The sequence below is a fragment of the Mustela erminea genome, chromosome 18 (assembly GCF_009829155.1).
Source record: "Mustela erminea isolate mMusErm1 chromosome 18, mMusErm1.Pri, whole genome shotgun sequence".
NCBI lineage: Eukaryota > Metazoa > Chordata > Mammalia > Carnivora > Mustelidae > Mustela > Mustela erminea.
The window spans coordinates 1,403,448-1,430,001 of NC_045631.1; the positions used below are offsets into that span (position 1 = coordinate 1,403,448).

General features: G+C 45.1%; 1 protein-coding gene across 4 annotated transcripts in view; it reads right to left on the reverse strand.

Moving 5' to 3' along the window:
- Positions 1 to 26,554, reverse strand: part of RABEP1 (rabaptin, RAB GTPase binding effector protein 1) — an 89,405-nt gene that overhangs the window by 39,377 nt on the left and 23,474 nt on the right. For 3 of the 4 annotated variants that reach the window (XM_032321841.1, XM_032321840.1, XM_032321844.1), the window contains exon 2: positions 15,240 to 15,368. The exons of the other annotated variant lie outside the window; for it this stretch is intronic. In XM_032321841.1, the coding sequence (XP_032177732.1) occupies positions 15,240 to 15,368 (129 nt within the window). The remainder of the gene's footprint in view (positions 1 to 15,239; positions 15,369 to 26,554) is intronic. 4 annotated transcript variants of the gene reach the window in all.

Genomic DNA, 26,554 nt, shown 5'->3' on the forward strand with positions numbered 1-26,554 from the left:
AGAGTATTTGACACATCCCGGTACTGACTGACCCTACTTCCTGAGAACACTCTCCCAGCTGCTTGTCTCTTGACTTTTCCACGGCTTTCACCATCGAAGATATGAGACACTCATGCAGGAGAACCGTGCGTCTCTAGGTAAAGTCGCCGATATCCTTTACAGACCGCAGTAACGAAGCGGACAGGCCAGGACAGCAGTCTGAGGACCTAACTCTGTCACCGGCTGCCACACGACATGAAGGAATCACACCGCGGTCAAGCCAGGGCAGCGGCAATGCTTCTCGGGATGAATTTCTAAGTATTAGAAAAAATCTAATCGAGGGATCCCTGGGCGGCTCAGTCGTTAAGTGTCCGCTTTCACTCAGGTCACGATCCTGGGGTCCTGGAGTCAAGCCCCACATTGAATGCTCAGCAGGAAGCCTGCTTCTCTCTCTCTGCTGCTCCTGCTGTTTGTGCTCAACCTCTCTCTGACATATAAATAACATCTTTAAAAAAAATCAACTCGAGGGCGCCTGGATGGCTCAGTGGGTTAAAGCCTCTGCCTTCAGCTCAGGTCCTGATCTCGGGGTCCTGGGATTGAGGCCCGCATCGGGCTCTCTGCTCAGAGGGAAGCCTGCTTCCTCCTCTCTCTCCGCCTACCTCTCTGCCTACTTGTGATCTCTGTCAAATAAATAAACAAATAAATCTTTAAAAAAAAAATCAACTCGATAATATTAAAGGATTTTTCAACGTTGTGTGGACATTAATCATTACCCAGCACAGGCAGGCCGGGAAACGAGAGAAACACTAGTCACGCTTTACTTCCACAACACCCGCTTCAACGTCAGTATCAAAACATTTTGGGGGCGCCTGGGTGGCTCAGCCGGCAAAGCGTCTGAGTCTTGGTTTCGGTTCAGGTCATGATCTCAGGGCAGAGGAAGAGAGCCCCACAGGCTCCATGCTCAGTGGGGAGTCTGCCCAATGGCCTCACACCCCCTCCAATAAACAAAGAAATCTTTAAAAAAACATTCTGAGGGGTGCCTGGGTGGCTCAGCGGGTTAAGCCGCTGCCTTCGGCTCAGGTCATGATCTCGGGGTCCTGGGATCGAGTCCCGCATCGGGCTCTCTGCTCAGCGGGGAGCCTGCTTCCCTCTCTCTCTCTCTCTGCCTGCCTCTCCGTCTACTTGTGATTTCTCTCTGTCAAATAAATGAATAAAATCTTAAAAAAAAAAATAACCAAAAAATAACCATTCTGAAACATTAGCCAGAGAAGGAGATAAGAACGTTAGCTGCAGAAAGTAATGACCTATCTGGGAGGAAAGACGGGTATGTAGGAAACAATGATGGGTGCGGGGAAGGACCCCGGGACCACACACATGAAGCCACAGAAGGAAAGCTGTATGTGTAACCTCCACATTCCGAGTGAAATGTGAAATAAAAGAAAAAGCATTATCTTTGGGATACCTTGGTCTTTTCTGAGAGCTACAATTCTGTTAAGGCTCAAGTCTATACACTCACACCTGCTCATGCTGATTACCCCTGCTCCTTTTTATTTACTGGAAATTACCCAGACTAACACGTGGTCACTATGAACAGAAAAGCAGCAAATACCAAACTTAAATGCTAATTTGTGGCATGTTTCCACAGGGTAAAAGCAGCACAGAGGGCCTAGAGGAAGACTAGGTCAAATTTAGTTCCTGACTTATGTTATGCATATTGAGATAAGATCTATATTATATGCTACATATTCCTTAAATATATACATTTAATGAAGAAACAAAAGAAGTTAAAAGTTAGAAAAACCTACAGTTTCTGTACCAAACATTTTAAATGTTTGCAATGGTACAAGTTATTATTAAAGAACAGTTATCTGGGGTGCCTAGTGGCTCAGTCGGTTAAGCGCCTGCCTTTGGCTCAGGTCATGATCCCAGGGTGCTGGGATTGAGTCCCCCATCCGGGTGCCTGCTCAGCGGGAAGCCTGCTTCTCCCTCTCCCACCCCCCGGCTTGTGTTCCCTCTCTTACTGTGTCTCTCTCTGTCAAATAAATAGATGAAATCTAAAAAAAAAAAAAGTTGCACACCTTGTTTTAAAAAAAACAAAACAAAACAACTAAAGAACAGTAATCTATCCATTTTGGTTTTGTATATGTAGTGATAAAGATTTTCAAATGTACTCCGAAACTCAATCTAGTACAACAATTTGTCACGTACCCATCACTAAGATGCACCAAGATCCGACCACACTGATTTCAGCCATTGTTTTTCTACCACGTATTTTGAAAATAAGCCCCAGAAACAACAGAACATCACCTAACATACTACAACATGCATCTCTAAAACGGGACTATGTCCTTGCACACACACAGTGCTGCTGTCACAAGTAACATGCTGGATGTAGTCCAGCGTCCAAGCTGTAGTAAAACCTTGTGCTCTCGCGAGGGCCGGGTTACAGACATTCTCGCCTGCAGGAGGGCTCTCTCCCTACAGGGCTGCGCGGCGCGGCCTGACACAGCAGTTCTTGCCCTATTCTGTACTTTTGTGCAGTTTCATAGAGACATATCATTCTGATGACATAGGGAGTCCTCCCCTACCAGATTCGGAAATGACCTTTACAAGCCTCGTGCACCCGCTACGCAGCTCCCGCAAGCACAGACCGGCTGGCTGTCTTGCCCCGCCCACCCATGTGCCCTGCGCAACACGCTACTATGAGACCAGCCTCAGGCATTTTAAACTGATGAACTTTATTTTTTAGAGCCATTTCTGCTCACAGCAAGACGGAGCAGAAAGTACAGAGCTCCCATACCCTCCCTACCCCACCCCGCACAAGCTCCCCTCCTGGGCACACCCTACAAACACACATTACACATGACACACCCCACGGTCTGCGTGAGGCTAACTCACGATGACATGTCTCCGCCCCCGTGGATCACACACAAGAGTTCCCCGGCCTACAAATCCTCCCTGCCCCATTCATTCCTCCTTCCCTCCCAGGCCCTGGCAAACACTCATCATTTCACTGTCTCCGTAGTCTTGCCTTTTCTGGGGTGTCCCACAGTTAGAATCCAACAGCATCCTCTTTGAGGCTGAATATTCCACTGTCTGGATGTACCAGCTTATCCGTTCACCTACTAAAGGGCATCCTGATTGCTTTCAAGTTTGGGCAATTACTAGTAAATAAGTGCATGGACAGCTTTCAATTCTCTCAGGCATATACTGAGGAGGAAAAGTGTTGAATCATATCAGCTAAGAGTAGGTTTAGTTTTTTTAAGAAACTGCCCAGCCACCTCCCAAAGCGACCATACCACTGTGTACTTCCACCAGCAATGGAAGGACGTTCCAACGGCTACTCCTAGGCAGCAGCATTTGCTGGAGGGCCAGTGTTTCTTAGGCCATCACAACACATGTGTGGTGGTCCCTCACTGCCTTACTATACTCCGACTCAGAAACCATCACCACAATCGATCTGGGACCAATTCAATCCTCCCAGAGGGAAACCCAGGGCTCTTTATGACCTCCCAACTCTCTACCCCCCAGTATCAAGGAACCACTAATGGACTTTCCACCCTTGTCAACCATCTACACACCCTGGCCATTTCACAGAAATGTAATCATACGTGACCCTCTGTGACTTGCTCGTCACTCGGCATGATGCTTTCAAAGCTCAACCCCGCGGTAACATCAGGACTTCATTCCTTTTTATGCAGGAATAATAAAAATAATATGTCTGTTCATCAGGTGCCATCCGGGCTGTTCCCCGCATTTGGATCTTCTGAATAATGCTGCCGCACGTTTCCTCTCCTGTGTATAATGCTAGGGGTGAAATTCTGGGTCATGTGGTAACTGTGTCGCCACGTTAAGAACTGGAAGACTCTTTTCTGTACCTCTGGGCCATTTAACAATCCTGCTGGTAGTGTGTGAGGACACTTGGTTCTCCGCATCCTCGTCCACACCTATTATTACCGGACTGGACACGGGCATCCTGGGGCATGAAGCGGCATCTCACCGTAACTCTGATGTGCGCTTCTCTGATACTAAGAACACTGAGCATCTTTTTTTTTTTTTTTTAAAGATTTTTATTTATTTGACAGAGATCACAAGTAGGCAAAGAGGCAGGCAGAGAGAGAGGAGGAAGCAGGCTCCCTGCAGAGCAGAGAGCCCAATGTGGGGCTCTATCCCAGGACCCTGGGATCATGACCTGAGCCGAAGGCAGAGGCTTTAACCCACTGAGCCACCCAGGTGCCCCAGAACACTGAGCATCTTAATCGTGTGTGTGTCAGCCACCCGGGCGACCTCTCTGAAGTAACCTCTACAGACCACTGTCTGTCAAATGTCAATGTCAATGTCAACAGACCAGTGTCTGTTGACCATTTTCTACCGAGTTGTCTTTGTATTACTTAGCTGTAAAGGTTCCTGATATATAGAGATAAAAGTCCCTCATCTGATACAATAATTGCAAAAATGTCTCGCATCCAGTGGGCTGTCTTTTCACTTCCCTAACAGTGCCCTTGGAAACACAAAAGCATTTAACTCTGATGAAGCGCGCTCTGTCTGCTTCCTTACTGGTTGCCCCGGCTCGCAGCATTACCGGAGACAGCGCTGCTCCATTCCAAGGTTGCTCGGATTGATCCCTAGGTTTTCCTGTAAGAGTTTTACAGTCTGTCTTTTAAACCTTGGTCCTTGACACACACCAAGTGGATCTGTGTACACGGGGATACCAAGATGTCTCGGCACAGTCTATTGGAAAGATGGTTCTTCCCCACGTGAGCCGTTCCGTGTCTTGCACACAGTGGGCTGACCATGCGCAGGAGGTTAGCGTCTGGATCCCAGCTCTACCCCGAGGAGCTACTACTCACACCTGTGCCAGCACCACACTGTCTCGACCACTACTGCTTCGTAGCCAGTTCTGAAACCTGGCTAAGTGAGTCCTCCAACTTTGTTCTTGTTTTCCAAGAACATTTTGGCTATTCTGGATCCCTAACATGGTTGAATAATTTGGAGGATCAGCTTGTCCACGTCTATCAGAAAGGCAACTGAGATGATGGAAGACACTACATTAAATCTGTACACCCATCAAGGGGTCCCATCAATACTAAGTCTTCTGATATATGAACACAGAATGTTTTTCCAATTATTTAGATCACTTTCAGTTTTTTCAACACCATTTTGAAAGTTTTCAAAGTATAAGTTTTACAATTATTTTGTTAAATTTCTTCCTAAATATATCACAAATTTTGATGCTACTGTAAACAGAATTATTTCCTTAGTTCCACTTTCAGATTATTCATTGCAAGTGTATAGAAATACAATCAATTTGAACCCACAGGTGTATTAATCTTTGACAAAGCAGGAAAGAACATCTAATGGGGAAAAGAAGATCTCTTCAACCAAGAGTGTTGGAAAAATTGGACAGGCACGTGCAGAAGAATGAAACTGGACCACTTTCTTACACCACACACAAAAACAAATTAAAAAATAGACCAAAGACCTAAATGTGAGACCTGAAACCACAAAAATCATAGTGAAGGACACAGGCAGTAGCTTCTTTGACACTGCTGTAGCAGATTCTTTCTAGGTAAGTCTTCTGATGCAAGGGAGAACAAAAGCAAAAATAAACTATTGGGGCAAAATAGAAAGCTTCTGCACAGCAAAGGGAACAATCAATAAAACTTAAAAGGCAACCTACAGAATGGGAGAAGATGTTTGTAAATGACATATCTAATAAAGGGTCAGTGCCCCAAATCTATAAAGAATTTATATAACTCAACACCCAAAACATGAATAATCCAGTTAATACATGGGCAGAAGACATGAACAGTGATTTCTCCAAGGAACACGTCTTGATGGCCAACACACACACGACAAGATGCTCAACATCACTGGTCAGCAGGGACGTGCAAACAAAACTACAAGGAGGTACCACCTCCCGCCCGTCTGAACGTCAAAGATCAACACAAGAAACCACGGATGCCAGTGAGGATGGGGAGAAGAGGGGGGCCCTCCTGCACTGCTGCTGGGAAAGCAAACTTGCGCTCTGGGCAAGTTAAAAGCAGAGCTACCCGAGGACCCAGCAACTGCGCTACTAGGGGTTTACCCGAAGTTGCAAAATACTGATTCCGAGGGCTACACGCACCCCATGTGTACATTAGCATTCTCTACAACAGCCAAATTATGGAAACAGCCCACATGTCCATCATATGATGAATGGGTAAAGAAGATATGGGGTGTGTGTGTGTGTGTGTGTGTGTGTGAGAGAGAGAGAGAGAGACATGGAATATTACTTGGCCATAAAAAGGAAAGAAATTTTGCCATTTGCGAAGACATGGCTGAGTTACAGACTATAAGGCAAAGCAAATCCGTCAGAGAAAGACAAATACCATCCGACTTCACTCGTATGTAGAATTTAAGAAACAAAACAAATGAGGTGCCTGGGTGGCTCAGCTGGTTAAGCGTGTGACTCAGTCTAGGCTCAGGTCTTGACCTTGGGGTGGTAAGTTCAAGTCCATGTTGGGCTCCACTAAAAAAAAAAAAAAAAAAGGAAAAAAGAGAGGAAAACCACGGAACAGACCCTTAACTACAGAGAGCAGGTTACGGGGGGAGGAAGCTGGGGGATGGGTGAAACAGGTGGTGGGGATTCCGGCATGCACTTGCGATGGGCGCCTGGCAGAACAGCACAGTGCTGAGCCAACACACTGCACACTCACAACTAGCATTACATCGCACATTCGCTAACCGGAACTGAACTCAAAACTGTAGAAGAAATACAATTGCATTCTATGTACTGATCGCGTACCCTGCAGCCCTGCTGAACTCTCGTAACTGCTCAAACAGGCTTCCAGTGGATTCCCGTCCGTCCTCCTCATGTAAGTGGAATCACACCTTACTTGTCTCTTTCCGGCTAGTTTCACTTTGGAAGGATCATCTTCACGGCTGAAAACCGTGACCACATCTGAATGCCACAAACATGCCACCAGTGCTGCGAAGTCCTGTTTGTCTGAATTTTTTTTTTTAACAGTTCAGCCCTTTGAGTCAAATTCCAATAAGGTGCATAAATGCTTCAACATATGCTCTCTCTCTCAGTCCATAGGTTCCCCTCCAGCTCCTTCTTCCCCTGAAGTCAATTTTATTTAGGGTTTTAAACTCTGTGGTCATAAATGAGATTGGTTTATTTGTATGCTAGGATCTCTGCTTCTTGGTTAGGTTTCGGGGTTAGCCTAATTCCACGAGATGAAATGGATGGCTCTCTTTTTGTTTCTGACATAGCATATAAAAGAAACAAATATTCCTTGTGTATTTAACAAAATTTCCCTGTGCCTGTGGCATCTTTTATAAATAAGAATTGTTTATTGACTCGGTTTTTCTTACGGTTATGCTTTATTCAAGTTTTCTATTTGAGGCAATTTTGGTAATTCATATATCCTGGGATACTATTCAACTAAATATCCAAGACTTTTGGCACAGACATACAGTGTTCTTATGCTTTTACAGTTCTACTCCATCAGTAATTGTCTTATTTTTTTTCCCAAAAGATGAGCTTTTGATTTTATTGAGCTTCTCAACTATTAACTTTGCTTTCCATTTCATCATTTTCTAATTTTTTCTTCTTTATGTTCACTCTTTTTCTAGTTTCTAGAGCTAAACACTTAAATCATTTCTTTTTCTTTTTAAAGATTTTATTTATTTGACAGAGAGAGCAAGCACAAGCAGTGGGAGCAGCAGAGGGAGAGGAAGAGGGAGAAGTAGGCTCCCCACTAAGCAAGGAGCCAATGTAGGGCTCGATCCCAGCACCCCGGGATCATGACCTGAGCTGGAGGCAGACGCTTAACTGACTGAGCCACCCAGGGAACCCAGATCATTTACTTTTCAATCTCTCACTGTCTTTTAATTATTTAATTTTAATAAATGCTTTTAAAGTTAAAAGCTTATTCTCTAAGTATTGTTTTAGCTGCTTTCCACAAGTATCTTCACCATATTCTCAGATATTGTGATCTCCATTGTGATTTCCTCTTTAACTTAAGACCAACAGGAATGAATTCTTAGTTCCCAAGCTTTTAAAAAACACTTACATTACTGTTTAAAATCTTTAACAGAATTACATAAGAAAACATAAGTAGTCTTGTTTTTTTTACTATGTTGAGTTCTTGAGATATATGTACACAGACTATTTTTTTGTGTTCCTTATGAATATAAAAGGATTATAAAATATTACACTTTATATATATTATAAATATATTTTTATATATTATAAAATATATGTAAATATATTTTATATATAAATATAAAATATAATAATATGAATATAAAAGAAATATAAAAGGAATGAACATTTTTTCGTTCCTTGGGTACAGAATTCCTCAAGCTTTTTAAAATTCTGTTGCTCAAAGCTATTACATCTTACCTATTGCTTGATCTAGCAATCGATACAATGTTACATAACTCCTTCCTGTGCGTCTGTTGATGTCTTCCTTTAATTCTATCAACCTTTTGTTTTACATGGCCTGTCATGGGGATTTCATTGGGTGCATACAAGTTCATGATTGTCTTTTTTTTTTTTTTTTTTTTAGGAATTTTATTTGAGAGAGACAGAATGAATGAGAGAGAGCGCGAGCGAGCGCACAAGCCAGGGGGGAAAACAGAGGGAGAGGCAGAATTCCTGAGGAGCAAGGAGCCCAATGCACAGCTCAATCCCTGGATCCCCAGACCCCGGGATCGTGACCTGAGCTGAAGGCAGACACTTAACCAACTGAGCCCTCCAGGCACCCCAGTGATGGCTGGATCTTCTCAGTAGATTGTCTCTTTATGAGATAGCTTTCTATATTCCTTCAATGTGTTTTGCCATAGGCCCCAATCTGTTCTTACTGTTTCATTTGTTTCAATTTCTTCTTTTAAAACCTAACAGGAGCTATGAATTTTTTTGGTTCTGATTTTTACAGTCAGACTTACTGTTTCTAGGCTGGCATTGTTTCTTCTACCCTATATTCTCCCTGCATTTACTCTTCTTGCAAATGCCGTCTCTACTGGTTCTTCCGGGATTCATGTGGCTGATAAGTGCTCTTAGTTTCCATATACCTAAAATACCTATTGTGCTCTCATTCTTTTTTTTTTTTTTTTTAAGATTTTATTTATTTATTTGACAGAGAATCACAAGTAGGCAGAGAAGGGGGGAAGCAGGCTCCCCGCCGAGCAGAGCCGGATGCGGGGCTCCATCCCAGGACCCTGAGATCATGACCTGAGCCGAAGGCAGAGGCTTTAACCCACTGAGCCCCCCAGGCGTCCCTGTCCTCTCATTCTCGAATAACTCAGCTACATATAAAATTTGAGGTTGAGACTTACTTTTACCTTGAAGATATCTGTCTCCTTTTGTTTATGTGGCATCTCCCAATAACCTGTTTCTTCTATTAGCCTTCCATATTTTCTTTTCATTCTTGGTGTTCTATAGCTTATGATATGTCAAAATAAGAATTTACCATTCTACAGCTTATTTACTTATTTACTTTATTTACTTATTTACTTTACTTATCTACTTATCTACTTATAGTAGAATTTACTATTCTACAGCTTTACTGTTCTACAGCTTAGGATATGTCAGAATAAGAATTTACTATTATATATCTACTTGGTACTCAGTATTTATGTTAGAGACTCACTTTTTTTCTTAATCCCTGAAAAACCTCAGTTAGTATTGCCTCAAATATTTTAACCCTTCTCTTCTTCTCCTGCAACTCTTATTTTATTATTACTTTTTTTTAAGATTTTATTCATTTGACAGAGAGCGACACAGTGAGAGAGGGAGCACAGGCAGGGGGAGTGGGAGAGGGAGAAGCAGGCTTCCCACTGAGCAAGGAGTCTTATGTGGGGCTACAACCCAGGACCCTGGGATCATGACCACAGCAGAAGGCAGACCCTTAATGACTGAGCCCCCAGGAGCCCCACAACTCTTTTTAGAAACATGTTAGAGACTCACTGGAGCCTCTACGTCTGCTGCCCTTTGATCCTTCTCACTCTGTCTCACTGAGAAGAGGAACTCCCAAATACCATTTTCTAATTCACTGAAATCTGTGTCTTATCTACAGTTTAAACCATCTATTTACCTTATTTCCATTTATTTGTTGTTTCTAAGATTTCTAATGGCTTTTAATTTTATTTAATATACCTAGATTTATTTCCGTATCTCAGTGTAAGGTCACAGTGCCTGAACCACAAACATCTTCCTTAACCTGGCACAGAACTACTGAAACTTTGATTGGTCAGTGCCCGGGCTTTATAGAAACTAGCCCACAGATAAAGTCCTTCCCAACAGCCCTAGAAAATCTGTCTTCTGGTGATGAATATGTGTTATAGCTCTACTACCTTCCTTCGAACTCTGAACTCTCTGGCCTTCTGTTTGCTGCTTCATATAACAGAGCTTCTCTTACTTCCCAAGACTGAGGATTTCCAAAACCAAACCCTGGCATAGTGCCAAGGTTGGCGAATCCAGAAAGCCAAACCACATTCTTCTTTTCAGAGCTGAATGCTTTTTCTTCAAGTTCAGTGGAAAAGCAACAGAGCTTTCAGAAACACGAACATTCCCAGTTGAAGGCGGCTGAGAAAAGGGCAGGTCCCAAGGTCGGAAGGGGCGGCTGAGGGGAGTCCGAAGTCCTAACCTCTTTCAGCAGCCTTCCTCATACTGTCCATACTTCTCCGCTGGCCCTTCTCCAAACACGAGAGCGCAGCTATTACGACATCAAAGCAAATGCTGCTGCTATTGGGACAAATACAGATGTCTGGACTTCCAGAGTCACCTTAACCTGGTCTGCTGGACGCTGAAGATGTGCTGAACACGTCAAACCCATGACTTACGCTGCCGCCATCTGTGACCACGAAGACCAGGTTCACATTTGCAGCAGACGCTGTACCAGAAGCTGCCGCTTTAGGGGACAGCCATACGTTTTTATTTTCATTATGACATAGGGAAATGGCCAGGACTGAAACCGAATCAACATTTACCTTTTACAGACTATGCATTTTCTTTAGAAATGACACCAAAAACTCTCAAAAGGGGTCACATTATTTCTTCTGAACTTTTGTGAAAAGTGATGTCCCCTCCACGGCCGGCTGAAGTTTGCCAGGAACTCCAGACAATGCAGATACAACCGTGCGCACAGATCATTTACTAGGTCTCGGTGTCCTCACAGTAACTTGACATACGCACACTGTTTTCTGAACGAATCCACAGTTCAAGCTGTCTGGATCAGAGACTGAAAACCGCAAATGATCACGTATTTCAGAAATGAGAGGTACTTGGTCATTTTCCGTTCTGAAGAATCTTACAGGAAAGTCCATCTTATAATTTAAAAGCAGAAAATAAGAAAACAAAGGAAACCCTAACAGCTTTATTTGGGGACAGAGGAAACCAGAAAATAAAATGAACAAACTTGGGGCAAGACTAACGAGTTTACAGAGTAAGCCAGACCGAAAGAGCGAGCATAGGAAGGGCTGCTGGGGACTGCAGAGAAGGGGACGGGACACCCCGGCTAGGGCGGCGGCGCTCTCACCGGTCACCAGAGGCAAGCCATGTGCCGCTGCACACGGACATGAAAGGTACAACAGGTCCCCCAACAAGGACACACCACTGCACCATTCAAAGTGGTGCCTCCTCAGTTCTAGGCTGGAACAGTTTTTCTCAGGGAGCATTAACGAAGTCACAGAGACACACGGAAGAACCAGACAGAACTTCTCATGACGCTCAATATACGTTCAAACGAGGACTCTGCAAACACATGATCTGCTCCTGAAGACCATACTTTTTTGGAGATAAAACCGTAACTCAGTCACCCCAGCCTCCGCAGTGACTTGCACCGTGCGCCGTGCCGAGACAGGAGTGCCAGCATTCCCTCCCTGTGGGCCTCGAAGGAACTAAATCGAAGAGGGAGGCAGCCGCACCCCGCAACAGGCAGCAAGCCTGTGCTGTGCCAGATGCACTCCGTGAGGCCTACACAGCTCTCAAGCTTGTCTGAACACAGTTCACAGCAAAAGATGCATTTTCTATCTCACCCTCACGCACACACCTGGCTGTGTCACTGACGCAAACCGGTCCGTCCCCGTGACTCTGCTCAGCTGAGCCTTACCAGGTGTCCTGCGCCGCTGCGTCCTACTGTGCTCTTGACACCTGCTGCGCACAACCACTTACAATCTTTCCTGACCCCTCCGAGCGCGGCCACCTATAACCTGCAGGGAACCCGCAGGGCAGGGTCCTCAGTGGAGCACACAGAACCCTGCAGAGTATGAGGGCAGAGTCCCCTGCCCACCTCCCTTCCCTCAACAGCACTCTCCCATGTAACAAGACACAGCCTTCCGCCTGCCCTGCACTGTGGGTCACCGCCCCATGAATAACCTCCTCTCCCGTGTCCAACCAAAGGGACAATATGAAGCAACGGAAAAACACACTGCTAACGACTGGGTAACAGGCCTGCGGCAGGTCAGGCGACTATGAAGTCCACTTCCAACAATACTAAAGGAAGCCCAAGCGAGCTGCCAGCTGACAGACGATAAGTACTTTTGAAGCTGAGGACTATGTGACTTAACATGTAATTCAGAGAGACCGTAAGTGAATGGAATAATCATCACTATAAAATAAACCTTCTAGGGTGCTTGGGGGGCTTGGCCAGTGAAAAACTGTCTGCCTTCGGCTCAGGTCATGATCTCAGGGTCCTGGGATGGAGCCCCACATCTGGATCCCTGCTCAGCGGGAAGCCTGCTTCTCCCTTTCCCTCTGCCCTTGCCCTGTTCATGCTCACTCTCTCTCTCTCTCAAATAAATAAATAAAATCCTAAAATAAAATAAACCTTCTATTTCCATATAAGACTAAGGGTTCTCAGCACTCATCTTTATTTAAAAAAAAAAAAAAAAAAAAACAACCTGGAGGCACCTGGGGGGCTCAGTCTGTTAGGCATCTGCCTTTGACTCAGGTCATGATCCCAGGGTCCTGGGATCAAGCCCTGTGTTGGGCTCTGCACTCGGCAGGGAGTCTGCTTGGGTTTCTCTCTCTCCCTCTCCCTCTAACCCCCTCTACTCCCACTTGTGCGCTCTCTCTCAAATAAATAATTTTTTTAAAAACCCGAAACTTACCTTTTTCTACAAGTAAATATTACTCACACAGAGGTTACGACTTAATTGGGAGGGAAATCCAATTGTATCTGCATTACCAATAAGTAATGTACCTGTATTTCCAACAATTTTCACACTTTATTATACTTTAAATGTATAGAATATATGTAGTGTGTTCAACAGTGCACGTATTAATAACTGTAACGGTAAGTCAATGTATTAGAAATATGCAAGCAATTTCTGTCGCAGACAAGTCTGACAAAATTTTCTTTGAAAAAGGCTTTCGAGCATCAAGTACCACCCATGACTCCCCAAGTGTGGTCCCTGAACCAAGAGCGTCAGCACCCCCTGCTAACTCACTAGAAGTGTCAGCTCTAGGACCCCGCAGACCCGATGAGTCAGGCTCTAGGGTGAGACGCACGATCTCTGTTCTAACAAACCCTACAAGTCAAATTCTGATGCACACTCAAGTCTGTGTTCCTAAAACAAGGGGGAAAAAAAAAAAAAACTTTGTAGAATAAAATTCTGAGGGAGATGTAGAACTGAAAACCCAACACAAGGAGGGGAAAAAAATGTAAAATTTCTGAAGATCTTATTCACGTATTTTTCTTAAAATGAATGATGAAAGATATTAAGTCACTGATTGCTTCTGCTGGATATGTTTAAGAGCATGAGGTTTTAATTTAAATTCTTAGTGTTGACAATAATACAGAATTTGTATCTTTTGAACCTTTTTAAATTTAAAATAAAACATTTTAAGCGTCACCTTCAGGGAAGGTGTGAGGGTATACGTGATGACTTGATGGAGTGCTTCCACAAAGTGGAACTTCAAAGCTGGCTGATCACCAGTCTCAAGCAGCGGCTCCCAAACTGCACATACCTAGAGCTCATCAGAAATGCAGATTCCTGGGCACCACCCCAACACACTGTGTTCTAACGAGCTCTCGGAGGATTTCACCCAGCATCTGAGTCGCCCAATTAAAACACCGAATGCTGGACCCTGAGCTGGTCAAGCGTGAGACAGGACCCAAACCATACATTTCTAACAAGCCTCCCAGGTGACTGAGACCCCGATGCTGCTGTTTTGCAACCACACTCTGGGAACCACTGCTGGGGGCTGCAGAAGCCACAGCTGTATTTTCCTATGTCAACACCCAAAGTGTAAGCCTATCCTGATTCTTCAGGGCCAGGCCCTCTCGAAACGCTCCCGCATCTGTCTTGTAAGCCTTCCTTCTCTCCTTGCTCGAACTCCAGTTCTAGGAGTTCCAGAACCCTGGTGCTGCAGCTCCGGCTCCAGCCAGCACCCAGCACCACGTCTGCCTCACTGGAGTCCTGGGTCTTTGCTGGTAAAGTAAGTGATCATCTGCGGGATCCCCTCCAGGAAGCATCAGCATCTGACAGTCTGCAACACTCTCAGTAGAACACCTCGAGGCCACTTGGCCCGGGCTCTCTCTCGGGCGGGAAGACCACCGAGAGCCCCGTGTCCCAGGTTGCTGGAGCCTCCCTACAGCGCGTATCCTTGTGAAGCTCAAAGATAAGGGAAAGCCTGAATCCTGCATTTTCCAACGTGTTCTATCAGTTCCATTCTTTTTATTTTTTTTATTTTTATTTTTTTTTTTTATTTAAAGATTTTATTTATTTATTCGACAGAGAGAGATCACAAGTAGGCAGAGAGGCAGGCAGAGAGAGAGGAGGAAGCAGGCTCCCCGCCGAGCAGAGAGCCCGATGTGGGGCTCGATCCCAGGACCCTGGGATCATGACCTGAGCCGAAAGCAGAGGCTTTAACCCACTGAGCCACCCAGGCGCCCCTCTTTTTATTTTTTTTTTAAAGATTTTATTTATTTATTTGAGAGACAGAGATCACAAGTAGGCAGAGAGGCAGGCAGAAAGAATGGGAAGCAGGCTCCCCGCTGAGCAGAGAGCCCGACGAAGGGCTCAATCCCAGGACCCTGACATCATGACCTGAGACGAAGGCAGAGGCTTAACCCACTGAGCCACCCAGGCACCCCTCTATCAGTTCTGTTCTTAACTCTAGGCTCTAAATAGGCTTTCAGTTTACAACATAAATACAAATAAAATCAAGGTGTGTTCAATGATAAAATTAACATTGTACTACCAAGAAACTCAACACGTTAAGGCAGTCTTAGTACGGGGGGTTAGAGACAGACTTAGGAACTTACCCTCTTTAGCCAAATATAACTCTTTAAATTTTGCTCTCTTTTGATTAAATTCTTGCTCAAGCTGCTGCTGTGCACGTAAAAATTCTGCATTAATTTTTTCCAATTCTGCTACCCGTTGCTGAAGAGAAACTGGAAAAAAAAATACTAGTTAACAAGTAATAACTTTTATTTATAAGTTACATATTTCTATAACGAAACAAGTAAGCAAGCTTCTTCCAAAGATCCAATATATTCTAGAAATTCTAATCTTTGCTTCTATCAGACGTAACCCACACTACAAAATGTGTCACACAAGGTACCACAGCATATATATATGGAGAATCACGTGAGGCAAATTTCCCAGAAGAGAGCTTCTGAAGTCCCTCTGTAGCTGACAGCGCGTCGATCTATTCTGGAGTTATTAAATACTGGAGTGCCGGGCCCAATCTTGCTAGCTCCGGTTTCCCTCAAGCGTTATAAGCAAAACTTTACAGTTTTCTGACTGGGAAAGGCAGACCAGCCTAGACCATCCTCCCAACTGCAAAAGGACTCATCATCATTATACTGGAATCATCATCAAAAACCCTTTCGTGTACAGAACTATTAGGTATGAACCCCCCATTCCTGGCGGATGATCCGGTTTGTAGAGTCATGGTCACGGGGGAGTGTCAGGGATTGGGACATGTCTCACTTCAGGGCTACATAATTTGTGGCAGCTGATTAAAGAAGTGGCTATCCTGAGCACTTCTGCTTCAAGGGGCTCTTCTGCTTCAAGCAAGAGGAGGGCGATCTGGGAGTCCGACCTCACCTCTTCCTCTGCCCCAACAGCAACCCAGACACAAAGCCATAACCCTAATCCTTCTGAGAGACACAAATGGGTACTAATGCCACCACCTAAACCCCAAGGCTAGTGGAGGTCCCAGGTCTCTAGCACGAGCCACTCTAGATAATGACGATTTGTTGCAATTTTAACCATGATCTGAAATTCTCTTTGAAGGCCCTACCTTCCCCCAACCGGGTCCTCAATTACAGCACACAGGAAAGACTGGGGAAATGCAGCAGTGGTTTATCTATACGAGACAGAGTCGGTCTCATTAATTTCTTCCATGTGGTTTTCAAGGTTCTCTACAACTCCTATGATAAAAGATAATGAGCTGAAATCAGCACCTAAAACTATGTTCATCGCCACGTCTTCAGACTAGCCTCACTACAGATCGGACAGTCTGGATACAATCCAGGCAGAAGGGGAAGGGCTGCTGTCCTGCTGTTTGAGCCCCACCATTCACTATTAAAGGTGAGGCATCATTTTGAGGAGCGCTTATCTAGGGCCTCTAGGTCACAGCAAAGAAGGGCATCCGGTCAAATGAACATTCGATGACTTTTGGAGAAAAAGAGGGATGGAGAATCTGGAGGGGAAAAGACAGAGTCATCTCACACGTCCTATTTGAAATCATGGAGGAAACTTGCTATCTACAGTATTTACTTCTCTTGGTATTTTTACTGCCCAAATCCCAAATGTCAAATAAACAAGCTTTTCCCTTAACAGTCTGACATTATGGATAGCTACTGATCACCGCATGAGGTCAGGAAGGACTCAGGGGAAGCAAAAGAAAAGAAAAAGCAAGACCCCTCTATCCTTCCTTTTCCCTAACAAATACACTCCCACCCCACTCCTACCACCCTCAAAACACGCACAAAAATGGCCGTACCTTTCAACATTTAGGAACTGAAGCTAATCGGTAATAAAAGCTAAAACACAGCCTTTAAAATGGCAGCTAAGGGGTGCCTGGGGGCTCAGTCAGCGAAGTGTCTGACTTAATTTCGGCTCAGGTCGGGGTCTTCGGGTCATGGAATGTAGCCCAACACCTAACTCTCCACGCCGTGGGGAGTCTGCGTGTCTCCCTCTCCCTCGGCCCCTCCCCCTGCTTATGGGCACTCTCTCTTAAACAAATAAGTCTTTTTAAAAAAAAAAAAACAACCCTGCAGCCAAAATGAAGTGTGGTTGCAGCTCCCAAGCCCGTCCTGGCTCTGGCCCACAGAGCAGCCGCAGCCTACACCCACAGTCTGGCTGCCTCTCTCCAGCTCTGGGACAGTTTTCAGTTCCAGGGATCAGGAAACCTTTGAGGACACACCAACTCCCTTACTCTCATTTGTTGTTTTAATTAAAAAATTTTAAATCCACCTGAAGTACTTCTAACATACTGCAATTCTACAACAAAGAAAAAGGCCAAAATAACTGTTTAAAAAAAAAGAAAAAAGAATGCCTCTACTGCTGTATCTGGAAAATCAATTCCCCTTGCATAAGACAGCAGAGAAGTTTACAAATGGCCATATCCTAATGCATTAGCGGCCAACCACAAAGTAAACTGAAAATAGTGCTCATCACACAAAGTACACATGCTGTTTTTCTAGCATGGTCACCACCAAGTTCACAATAACTAGCTAACAGCTCATGTTAAAAGTACTTAGCCTGGCATTTGGGGGAAAAAATTGATCAATGTAATTATTAAACTAGTGGTATTTATTTGACGAATAAAGGAAAAAGGCAGAATAAGCAGGTGACTTTGTACATAGGCACAGAAGACCAGAAGTCCCTCGAGCCTCGTAATCCTGACTCAGTGCCCACGCTTCAGACTTCCAGCTCCGACCCCTCTCTAGGACCCTGCATCTTCACAGAACCATGAAAAGTCAGTCCGAAAGCCAGCCTTCCATAACTCAGCAGGTGAGAGCTATCGGTATCTCAGCCTCCCTGAACCACCCCACGTGTCTGCACGTTGGTGCCTTCAGCCGGATCCTAAGAAAAAGTGAGCGCCTGGCTGACTTGGCTGGAAGAGCGTGAAACTCCTGATCTCAGGGTTCTGAGTTCAAGCCCCACACTGGGTGTAGAGGTTACATAAAAATAAAATCTTGGGGATCCTGGGTGGCTCAGGTGGTTGAGCATCATCAGACCCTTGATTTTGGCGCAGGTCATGATCTCCAGGTTGTGGGATCAAGCCCCACATCGGGCTCAGCGCTGACTGTGGAGTTTCTTAAGATTCTCTGTCTGTCTCTCTCCCTCTGCACATCCCTCCCTTGCAAGCATGCACATGCTCTAAAAAAAAATTTAAAAGGAAAGAAGAAAGAAAAAGGGGAAAACTAAGTTATGCAATGGCTATTTTTTTTTAAGATTTTATTTATTTATTTGACAGACAAAGATCACAAGTAGGCAGAGAGGCAGGCAGAGAGAGAGGAGGAAGCCGGCTCTCCGCGGAACAGAGAGCCCAATGCGGGGCTCGATCCCAGGACCCTGGGACCATGACCCGAACTGAAGGCAGAGGCTTTAACCCACTGAGCCACCCAGGCGCCCCATGCAATGGCTATTTTTAATGCTTGACACCCAAAGGGAAAAAATTATTACATCAATTACTCAAAATGTATGAAATAAGCAACCGGAAATGAAAAAGGAAAAAGACTATGGTAAATAACTGAAGGAAAGACCCAATGACTCTTAGATGAATCTCCTCCCCTAATCCTGATACGAATGGGAAAACATGTAATAACTTAAAGATATTTTTAAGTCAAACTCTTTTTTTTTTTTAAGATCTTATTTATTTGACAGACAGAGATCACAAGTAGGCAGAGAGGCAGGCAGAGAGAGAGGAGGAAGCCGGCTCCCCGCTGAGCAGAGAGCCCAATGCGGGGCTCGATCCCAGGACCCTGAGATCATGACCTGAGCCGAAGGCAGAGGCTTTAGCCCACTGAGACACCCAGGCGCCACTAAGTCCCAAACTCTTACTAAGTTTGATGAGACATAAGCAACAGAAGAAAGCAGTGTAAGTCAAATATTACAACCAGAATCTTTTTGTTTCAAGAAGTTCAAGAGCCAAGAAAACACCTAAAATAAATAAATAAAGCACATAACTTCAGTAGAACAAAAGAATCAACATTTTCTATAACTCAAAAGTCTTCATTTCTGTCTCATTGGGTAAAATGAAACTACTAAGTATGGCAGGAAATATCCACCCAATGGAATAATATCAAGCCAAAAAATTGTATTAAATTAAAAAAAAAAACAAAATACAAAATTATACAACCCAATATGAGCTATGCAAAAAAATACATACAAAAAAAAGACTGGGAGGAATATGCCAAATTACCTTGAGTGGTTGCCTCTCTGAACCAAAGGGTAACTACAATAATAAATTACACTGATTACACGGATTTAAATTTAAAAGGTAAGGAAGTGTTTCATCTTTTTTTTTTTTTTAAAGATTTTATTTATTTATTTGTCAGAGAGAGAAGCGAGATCAAGCACAGGCAGACAGAGTGGCAGGCAGAGGCAGAGGGAGAAGCAGTCTCCCCGCCAAGCAAGGAGCCCGATGTGGGACTCGATCCCAGGACACTGGGATCATGACCTGAGCCGAAGGCAGCCGCTTAACCAAGTGAGCCACCCAGGCGTCCCAGGAAGTGTTTCATCTTTTTAAAAAAATCATTACAACTGTTTCTTACTGTTACGTCTCAATGTCTCTGCTCATAAAAATTGCACATGATTAACCTCAATAGTCTTCAGTGTTCTGACTCACTAAATAATCATTTTTTATAAGCTACACTTAATTTTCCCAGGATAAACAATTTGTTAGAATAGATGAATTTCCTTAAAAAATAGAACCTTTTAATTTGTTTCAGAAGTGGCCTTCCAGCTAGCAAACTGCCTTCTCCTAGTGCTCTAAAAACTCACCATGTACAACTTCTTTTAGGAATTACCAAAAACAGTAACTGTCACACTAAATGTAGCCACTCAGCAGTGCTCTGTTTAGGCTCCTAATGAAGAAACCTGAAAGCAGGGACGCCTGGGTGGCTCAGTGGGTTAAGCCTCTGCCTTCGGCTCAGGTCATGATCTCAGGGTCCTGGGATCGAGCCCCGCATCGGGCTCTCTGCTCAGCGAGGAGCCTGCTTCATTCTCTCTCTCTCTCTCTCTCTCTGCCTGCCGCTCCCCCTGCTTGTGCTCTCTCACTCTCTCTGTCAAATAAATAAATAAAATCTTTAATTAAAAAAAAAGGCAGAATTTAAGAAAAAAAAAAAAAGGAAACCTGCAAGTACCCAGCGGCCTGAGGAGACCGGGGAGAGGGAAAGTCGGAGAAGGGTGGGGGGTGTGAGCCTGGCAGGAATGATGCCTCCCGCAGAGGGCGGTCCACACGCAGACACACGCCAGGTCACCTGCACTTGCACAGTACTTGAGCCAGCAGAGGCGCTTGTGGGGAGCACCATGTCCGTATCTGCAGTATCACTGACAACTGTCACTTCACTTCACATAACCCCATTTCACGTCACACAATCTCCTATAACTATCCGACCTCGGCAATGTTAAAAACGTGCCTCCTTCTCCCTTGCCCCTGCCCTCAGAGGAGGCAGCTCTGAGCCCCCCCGCGGTCCACGGGTCACAGAACAGCTTCGCAACCATCCTCTTGAGAATCCAAGTAGAAAAACCTTACTTTGTCTCACTTCTCCTTTCTTCTTTTTTGTAAGTCTCAAAGCAATTAGGTGTCACAATGCTTCAGACAAAAGAGCACCTTTAGGATCCCAGGCCTCAGATACAAAACCCAACTGCTTCCTCCCCAGCGTTAGTGGGTTTGATGAAGCAGCCACAGGCGCGACTACAAATGTAGGAAAGACACTAAGTGAGAGAAAAAAACACCAAACGTTCATTCAGAGGGAAAATGTACTAAGGAAGAGATTCTTCAAAAAGGTTGAAATGAATTAAAGACAGGAAACGACGGGAAACCTGACAGGGGCGGTGTGGGACACGGAGGGGAGAGGAAGCAGGACAGAGCGCGCGCCGCATCCCCGTTCCTAAACACGCTCACGACCAAATGTACAGAGCAGCCTCCAGGCAGGCGCCTGCAGTGCGGCTAGAAGCTTGCGGGTCTGAGTTCAGTTCTCGGTTACTGAGCAGGACAATCACAAGAGCATAGTCTTGCAAGGACTTTAGAGACCTGTCTCGTGCACTTTGGCCTGCGCTTCGACCCACTGATGAGTTGTTAAATTCAGTGATCAGCAACCCACGTTTGCAAACAAACGAAGGAAGTAGAAACCAGCAGCACCACACTCGCCTGGGTATACGTTATTTCCTGAGATCTGCATTTCAGATGCTCACACACTGTTATTGGGCTGTAAAGGGAAATGTGTTTCTTATGACAGAAAGAGGTCAAAATAATCTGAAAACTGCCAATTCTTAACTCATACAGGACTGCACTCCCACCACACCACAGAGAGGTGGTCACATGGCTTCCACAGAAACCTAAAACTAGTAACTCACTTCACTGCCCCACACGGCACACAGGTCCACCGTTCACAGATATCAGATGATCCTCCCCTCCCCTTCAGATAAGGGGTTATCTGTGAGAAATATCTATTTTTAGTCATACAACCCAAAAGCAGCTTCCTCTGAGATCTTAGATCTGTCCTACAGATTTGGAAAACGTCCAACACCTGTCATCTCACACCTGTCCTCTCCTTCCTCCTTCAGATGAAACACCTCCCGACTCTTTAATGACTCAATCCCTCACTCTCTCACAGCTGCGGTCCCGAACATTACAGTCAGAACTACAGTCAGAACTCGACATAAAGTAGGACACTCTGACCCTAACCCATTACCCACACAGAGTTGAGCAGAAACATTGTATCTGGAGGCTATTTCCCTAACAACATTCAACAGATTGGCCCCAGCTTTCTCTGGACGCAAGCACACGCTCCCATTCTCAGCCCACAAGATTAACATAATCTAACACTGTCCCTATGTCCCCTCAGCTCGAACTTCAACCAAGCCAAGGGTCCTCTAACCAACAGCCATATCGGAGAGTTCTCTTTCTGTTTTGTTTTGTTTTAAAAACAAAGTTTTCCGGTGGAACCAAAGACAGAGCTCTTCCACCCATCACTCGGGATCTGGGTAGAGGCGGACATTGCCTTATCAGACTACTCTCTTAGCTACAAGTTCATCCCAACTATCCTTAGCCTCAAATCACATTGCTTCATCATATGCATGATTCGGTAACATTGTCATCAAATACTAAGATTCAAAGACAAGCTATCTACAGTTTTGGAGTCAGAAAACCATGCTTCAACCCAAAGCCGAGCTCTCTTTATACGAACTGGGGCAAAAGTTCAACTTTTCCAAGATTTCATTAAAATAAGGCGGACTCCCACTCTGGAGAGTATCGCAGGCTCTGAGGACTCGAAACGCTATCACACAAACGCAGCTCACATGTGGTAACGTGACAGTTACTGTTAACTTCAGAATCTAATAGCTGCAGCTTCAAAATTCTGCCAAAAAAAATAGAGGGGGGCGCCTGGGGGGCTCAGTCGGTTAAGCATCCAATTCTTGATTTCTGCTCAGGCCACAATCTCAGGGTCATGAGACTGAGCCCTGCATCAGGCTCCCTGCACAGCCAGGAGTCTGCTGGAGGCTCTCTCACTCTCTCCTTCTGCTTCCCTCCACCCTCTCTCTCTCCCTCCAATAAATAAATAAATATTTAACAAAAATCGGGACGTTCCTTTGGCTCGACGTGTTGTAGAGATGCTTCCTAGTGATAACTACAAAATCACCGTATTTCTAAAAATTCTCAAGCCACTTGTTCAAATAATCTACTCTTTAAATGTTCCAGAAACTACAGTCGAGCAAAGTTATCACTTGAGACAAACATGCAAACAAAGCTTTGACAAAAAGTAAAAAATGTAGGAGTAACTATAAACCAAAACATGGGGGTTTCAGGGAATGTTCAGGAGGCAAACAATGAACATAAACCATGTTCCAGGCTCCGATCCTGCATTACTCTACGCCCATAAAGCTAAGTTCCCCCACGGGTTCCCACTGGGCATATACAACATACACCATGAAAACGCCTCCAATAGTCGCCAAACAAGGAGAACTTCAGAAATAAGCCGATCACACAACTGAGATAAACTCTGCACGTTTCACAATACCAGTCGACTACAGGATGCATTCAGGCACCGTTCTGTGCACTTGACCAGGTCACCGTTAAGTCACTCTAACTTCGGACTACATTTAGTCCAAGCACCGCAGCCGGCCAGCACCATGTTCAAGAGCAGACGCGAGCATGCATGGGCACAGGCGGACGATTCTGCACTGGGCTGCACTCTCCCAAGGGCTTCAAACACGGCAGAATGCCAAGCCCGATGAAACAGCATGACAACCACCACACTAATGAGCAGATGCGGGTTCCAACTTTGGATATTCAAATATTTTAGTGGCCGTTTACAAGACAAAGAAGGCTACTCGAAACTTAGTATCAGGCCTACTTAACAAAATGGTGAAAAGAATTCCGTTTTCTGCCCAGAGCTCGAGTGGCATTCGGCATTCGTAAGTGGAACCGTATCGTACCACTTCAGGACTCGGGTTGGGACTGCTAAAAACTCACTATCCACCAGGGCAGTTAAATTCAATCCTTCTTTTGGGCTTGAATTTACCAAGTGTCTGTAAGGCTGCTGGTGGGACACAGGACAGTACAATCACTCCGGAAAAGTCTGGTGGTGGTTTGTAAATGCACATGTACCACACAATCCAGCAATCGCACAAAAAAGAACATACTTCCAAACAAAGATCTGTATACAAATGCTCACAGCAGCTTTACTCACAGAAGCAGGCAGTTGTAAATAACCCAAATGCCCACTAAAAATGGACAAATAACGAGAAGCCTATACAATCAGATGCTCTTCGGCAACTAAAGGACTGACTATTAACACACACATCAGGGACAAGTCTCGAGAGTGCCGTGCCCAGGGAAAGAACCAAACCCAAAAGCCAGACTGCACTCACAGACGAAATTCTAGAGTGGGCCAAAATACAGTGACGGGAGGGAGAGCGGCGCTTCCCCAGAAGGAGGGGCAGGGGCAGAACTACAAAGGCGGAGGAGGCAATTTAGGGGAGTAAAATGTTCCAGAACACGACTCTGGTGATGGTTACAGAACTGCTGCGTTCAGGAAAATGCATGGACCTAGAGCTAAAGTCATGAAATTCACAGCATGGAAACTGTTTTAACATCCTCACTGAGGCAGGAGTGAACCCTTCCAGGAATAAATGAGCATGTGCCAACAGAAGCGACCTCCTCGTCAGCCACCGTGAACGAGCCTCGTGGCCCTCCTCCGAAACTATTTCTCTGAATATTTAAATACTGTCCCTAACCAGAAACAGTGAAAGCCGACTTGACGTAGCCTGCTCACTGCTGCCTTTCCAACACCTAGAACTGTGCTGGCCCGGGACGGTGTTTGCCAAGCATTTCCCAGGGGAACACGAGAACAAAGACGTGAGCCACGGTGGCTAGAACGACCTGTGCGGAGGGGCACATCTGGAAGGCAGCAAGGACTTGGAGAAGCGAAGGAGAGGGCGCCTCGCCGGGAACAGTCAAGGACAAAGGAACAGGGCAGTCTGCACAGACACGGGGCGAGCAAGCCAATGTCCCGGACGTGCAGAAAACACTTCCCCACAGAGCACAGGAGGCCCCTGAGCGACCTCTGGGCCTGTGCTTCCCGCCTCGGCAGCCACTAGCTGTGTGAGGTTACCGCACCCCTGAAACGTGTCTAAGCTGAGTATGTTAAGTATGAAATAAATCTGGAATTTTGAAACCTTTGAACAAAAATATCTAAAATGCCCCAACGATTTTTATAGTGCTCACATGTACAAACTGTGACACCTGGAATATACTGCGGTAAATGAAATACATCATTAAAATTAATCTCCACGGAGAGCCGTACACGAATGTTCACGGCATGGTTCCTAACAGCCAACAAAGGAAGCCCAGTGTTCATCCAGGACGGATGGGTCAGCAAAACGGGGTCCTCATGCAACGGAATGTTGTATGTCCATAAAAAGGAGCAAAGTACAGGGGCGCCTGGCTGGCTCTGTCAGAGGAACACAGGACTCCTGATCTCAGGATCGTGAGTTCTAGCCCCATGGTAGGCCTAGAATTTTTTAAAAATTAAATAAACCTTTAAAAAAGAGAGAGAGAGAAAAGAACAAAGTACTGATCCATGCTATAGGACGGACGGCCCTTGAACACATCACACTAACTGGAAGATGCCAGACACCAAAGCTACAGACGGTATGATTCTGTGTATAAAAACAGGAAGATCCAGAGACTTGATACTCTGTGAGATCTGACTTGATCTCCTAATAACCCTGAGTGTTCCTGGAGTCAGAAAATACAGGGCATGGAAAGAGCAGGGTTTAGGCAGGAATGCGGAGAGTGTACTGAAAAGCCTTGCAGGTAAGAAACAGACTGCACTGGCAGCAAGGAGGGCTGGGTCACAGAGAAACAAAGAACAGTGACTAGAACTCCACGGAAGTGTTGTACGTTTAGTATAAAAGCAAATGAATCTAATTTTAAAATTCAGCAGCACTGGAAAAGTCACCAGCCTACAGCTCAGTCCTAAAACTGATGTTCGTAATAATGAATTACCGATAAAAGATTTAATGTGGGGGCGCCTGGATGGCTTAGTCGGTTAGCGTCTGACTCAATCTCAGCTCAGGTTTTGATGTCAAGGTCATGAGCTCAAGCCCTGCGCTGGGCTCCACACTGCGCATGGAGCTTACTTTAAAAAAAAGGAGGGGGGGGCGCCTGGGTGGCTCAGTTGGTTAAGCGGCTGCCTTCAGCTCGGGTCATGATTCCGGGGTCTTGGGATTGAGTCCCGCATCAGGCTCCCTGGTCAGTGGAGAGCCTGCTTCTCTCTCTCCCTCTGCCTGCGGCTGTGCTTTCTTGTGCACACTCTCTCGCTCTCTGTCAAATAAATAAATAAAATCTTTTTAAAAAAGACTTAATGATGTCCAGTGCACTTTGTTAAAGGAAGCACATTAAAGTGCATTTTATTTTGGAAAAGCCGCTAAGAAAAGTAGCTAGACTCTGAGCACCCAGAATGTGGCAGAAATAGTGACTGATTCCAGGCCTGGACGGGAAGGGAACAAGACGAAGCTGAAACATGGTAGCATCTGCTGGGGTTCTATCAAAGGACTGAGGAGTCCTACAGAAGACAGTGGCCCAAAGAGATCATCTGCACATCAAAGCACCCTCCCCTTCAAGATATATTCATTCCTAATCCTCAGAACCTGTAAGTATTACCTTCTGTGGCAAAAGACATGATTCAGGACCTGGAGGAGCCCACCCTGGATTACCCAGTAGGCCCTACATGCAATCCATACATGCCTTTTTTTTTTTTTTTAAGATTTTACTTATTTGACAGAGAGAGAGACAGAGAGAGACAGAGAGCACAAGCAGGGGAAGCACCAGAGGAAGAGGGAGAGAGAGGCTCCCTGCCCAGCAGAGAGCCCGATATGGGGCTCGATCCCA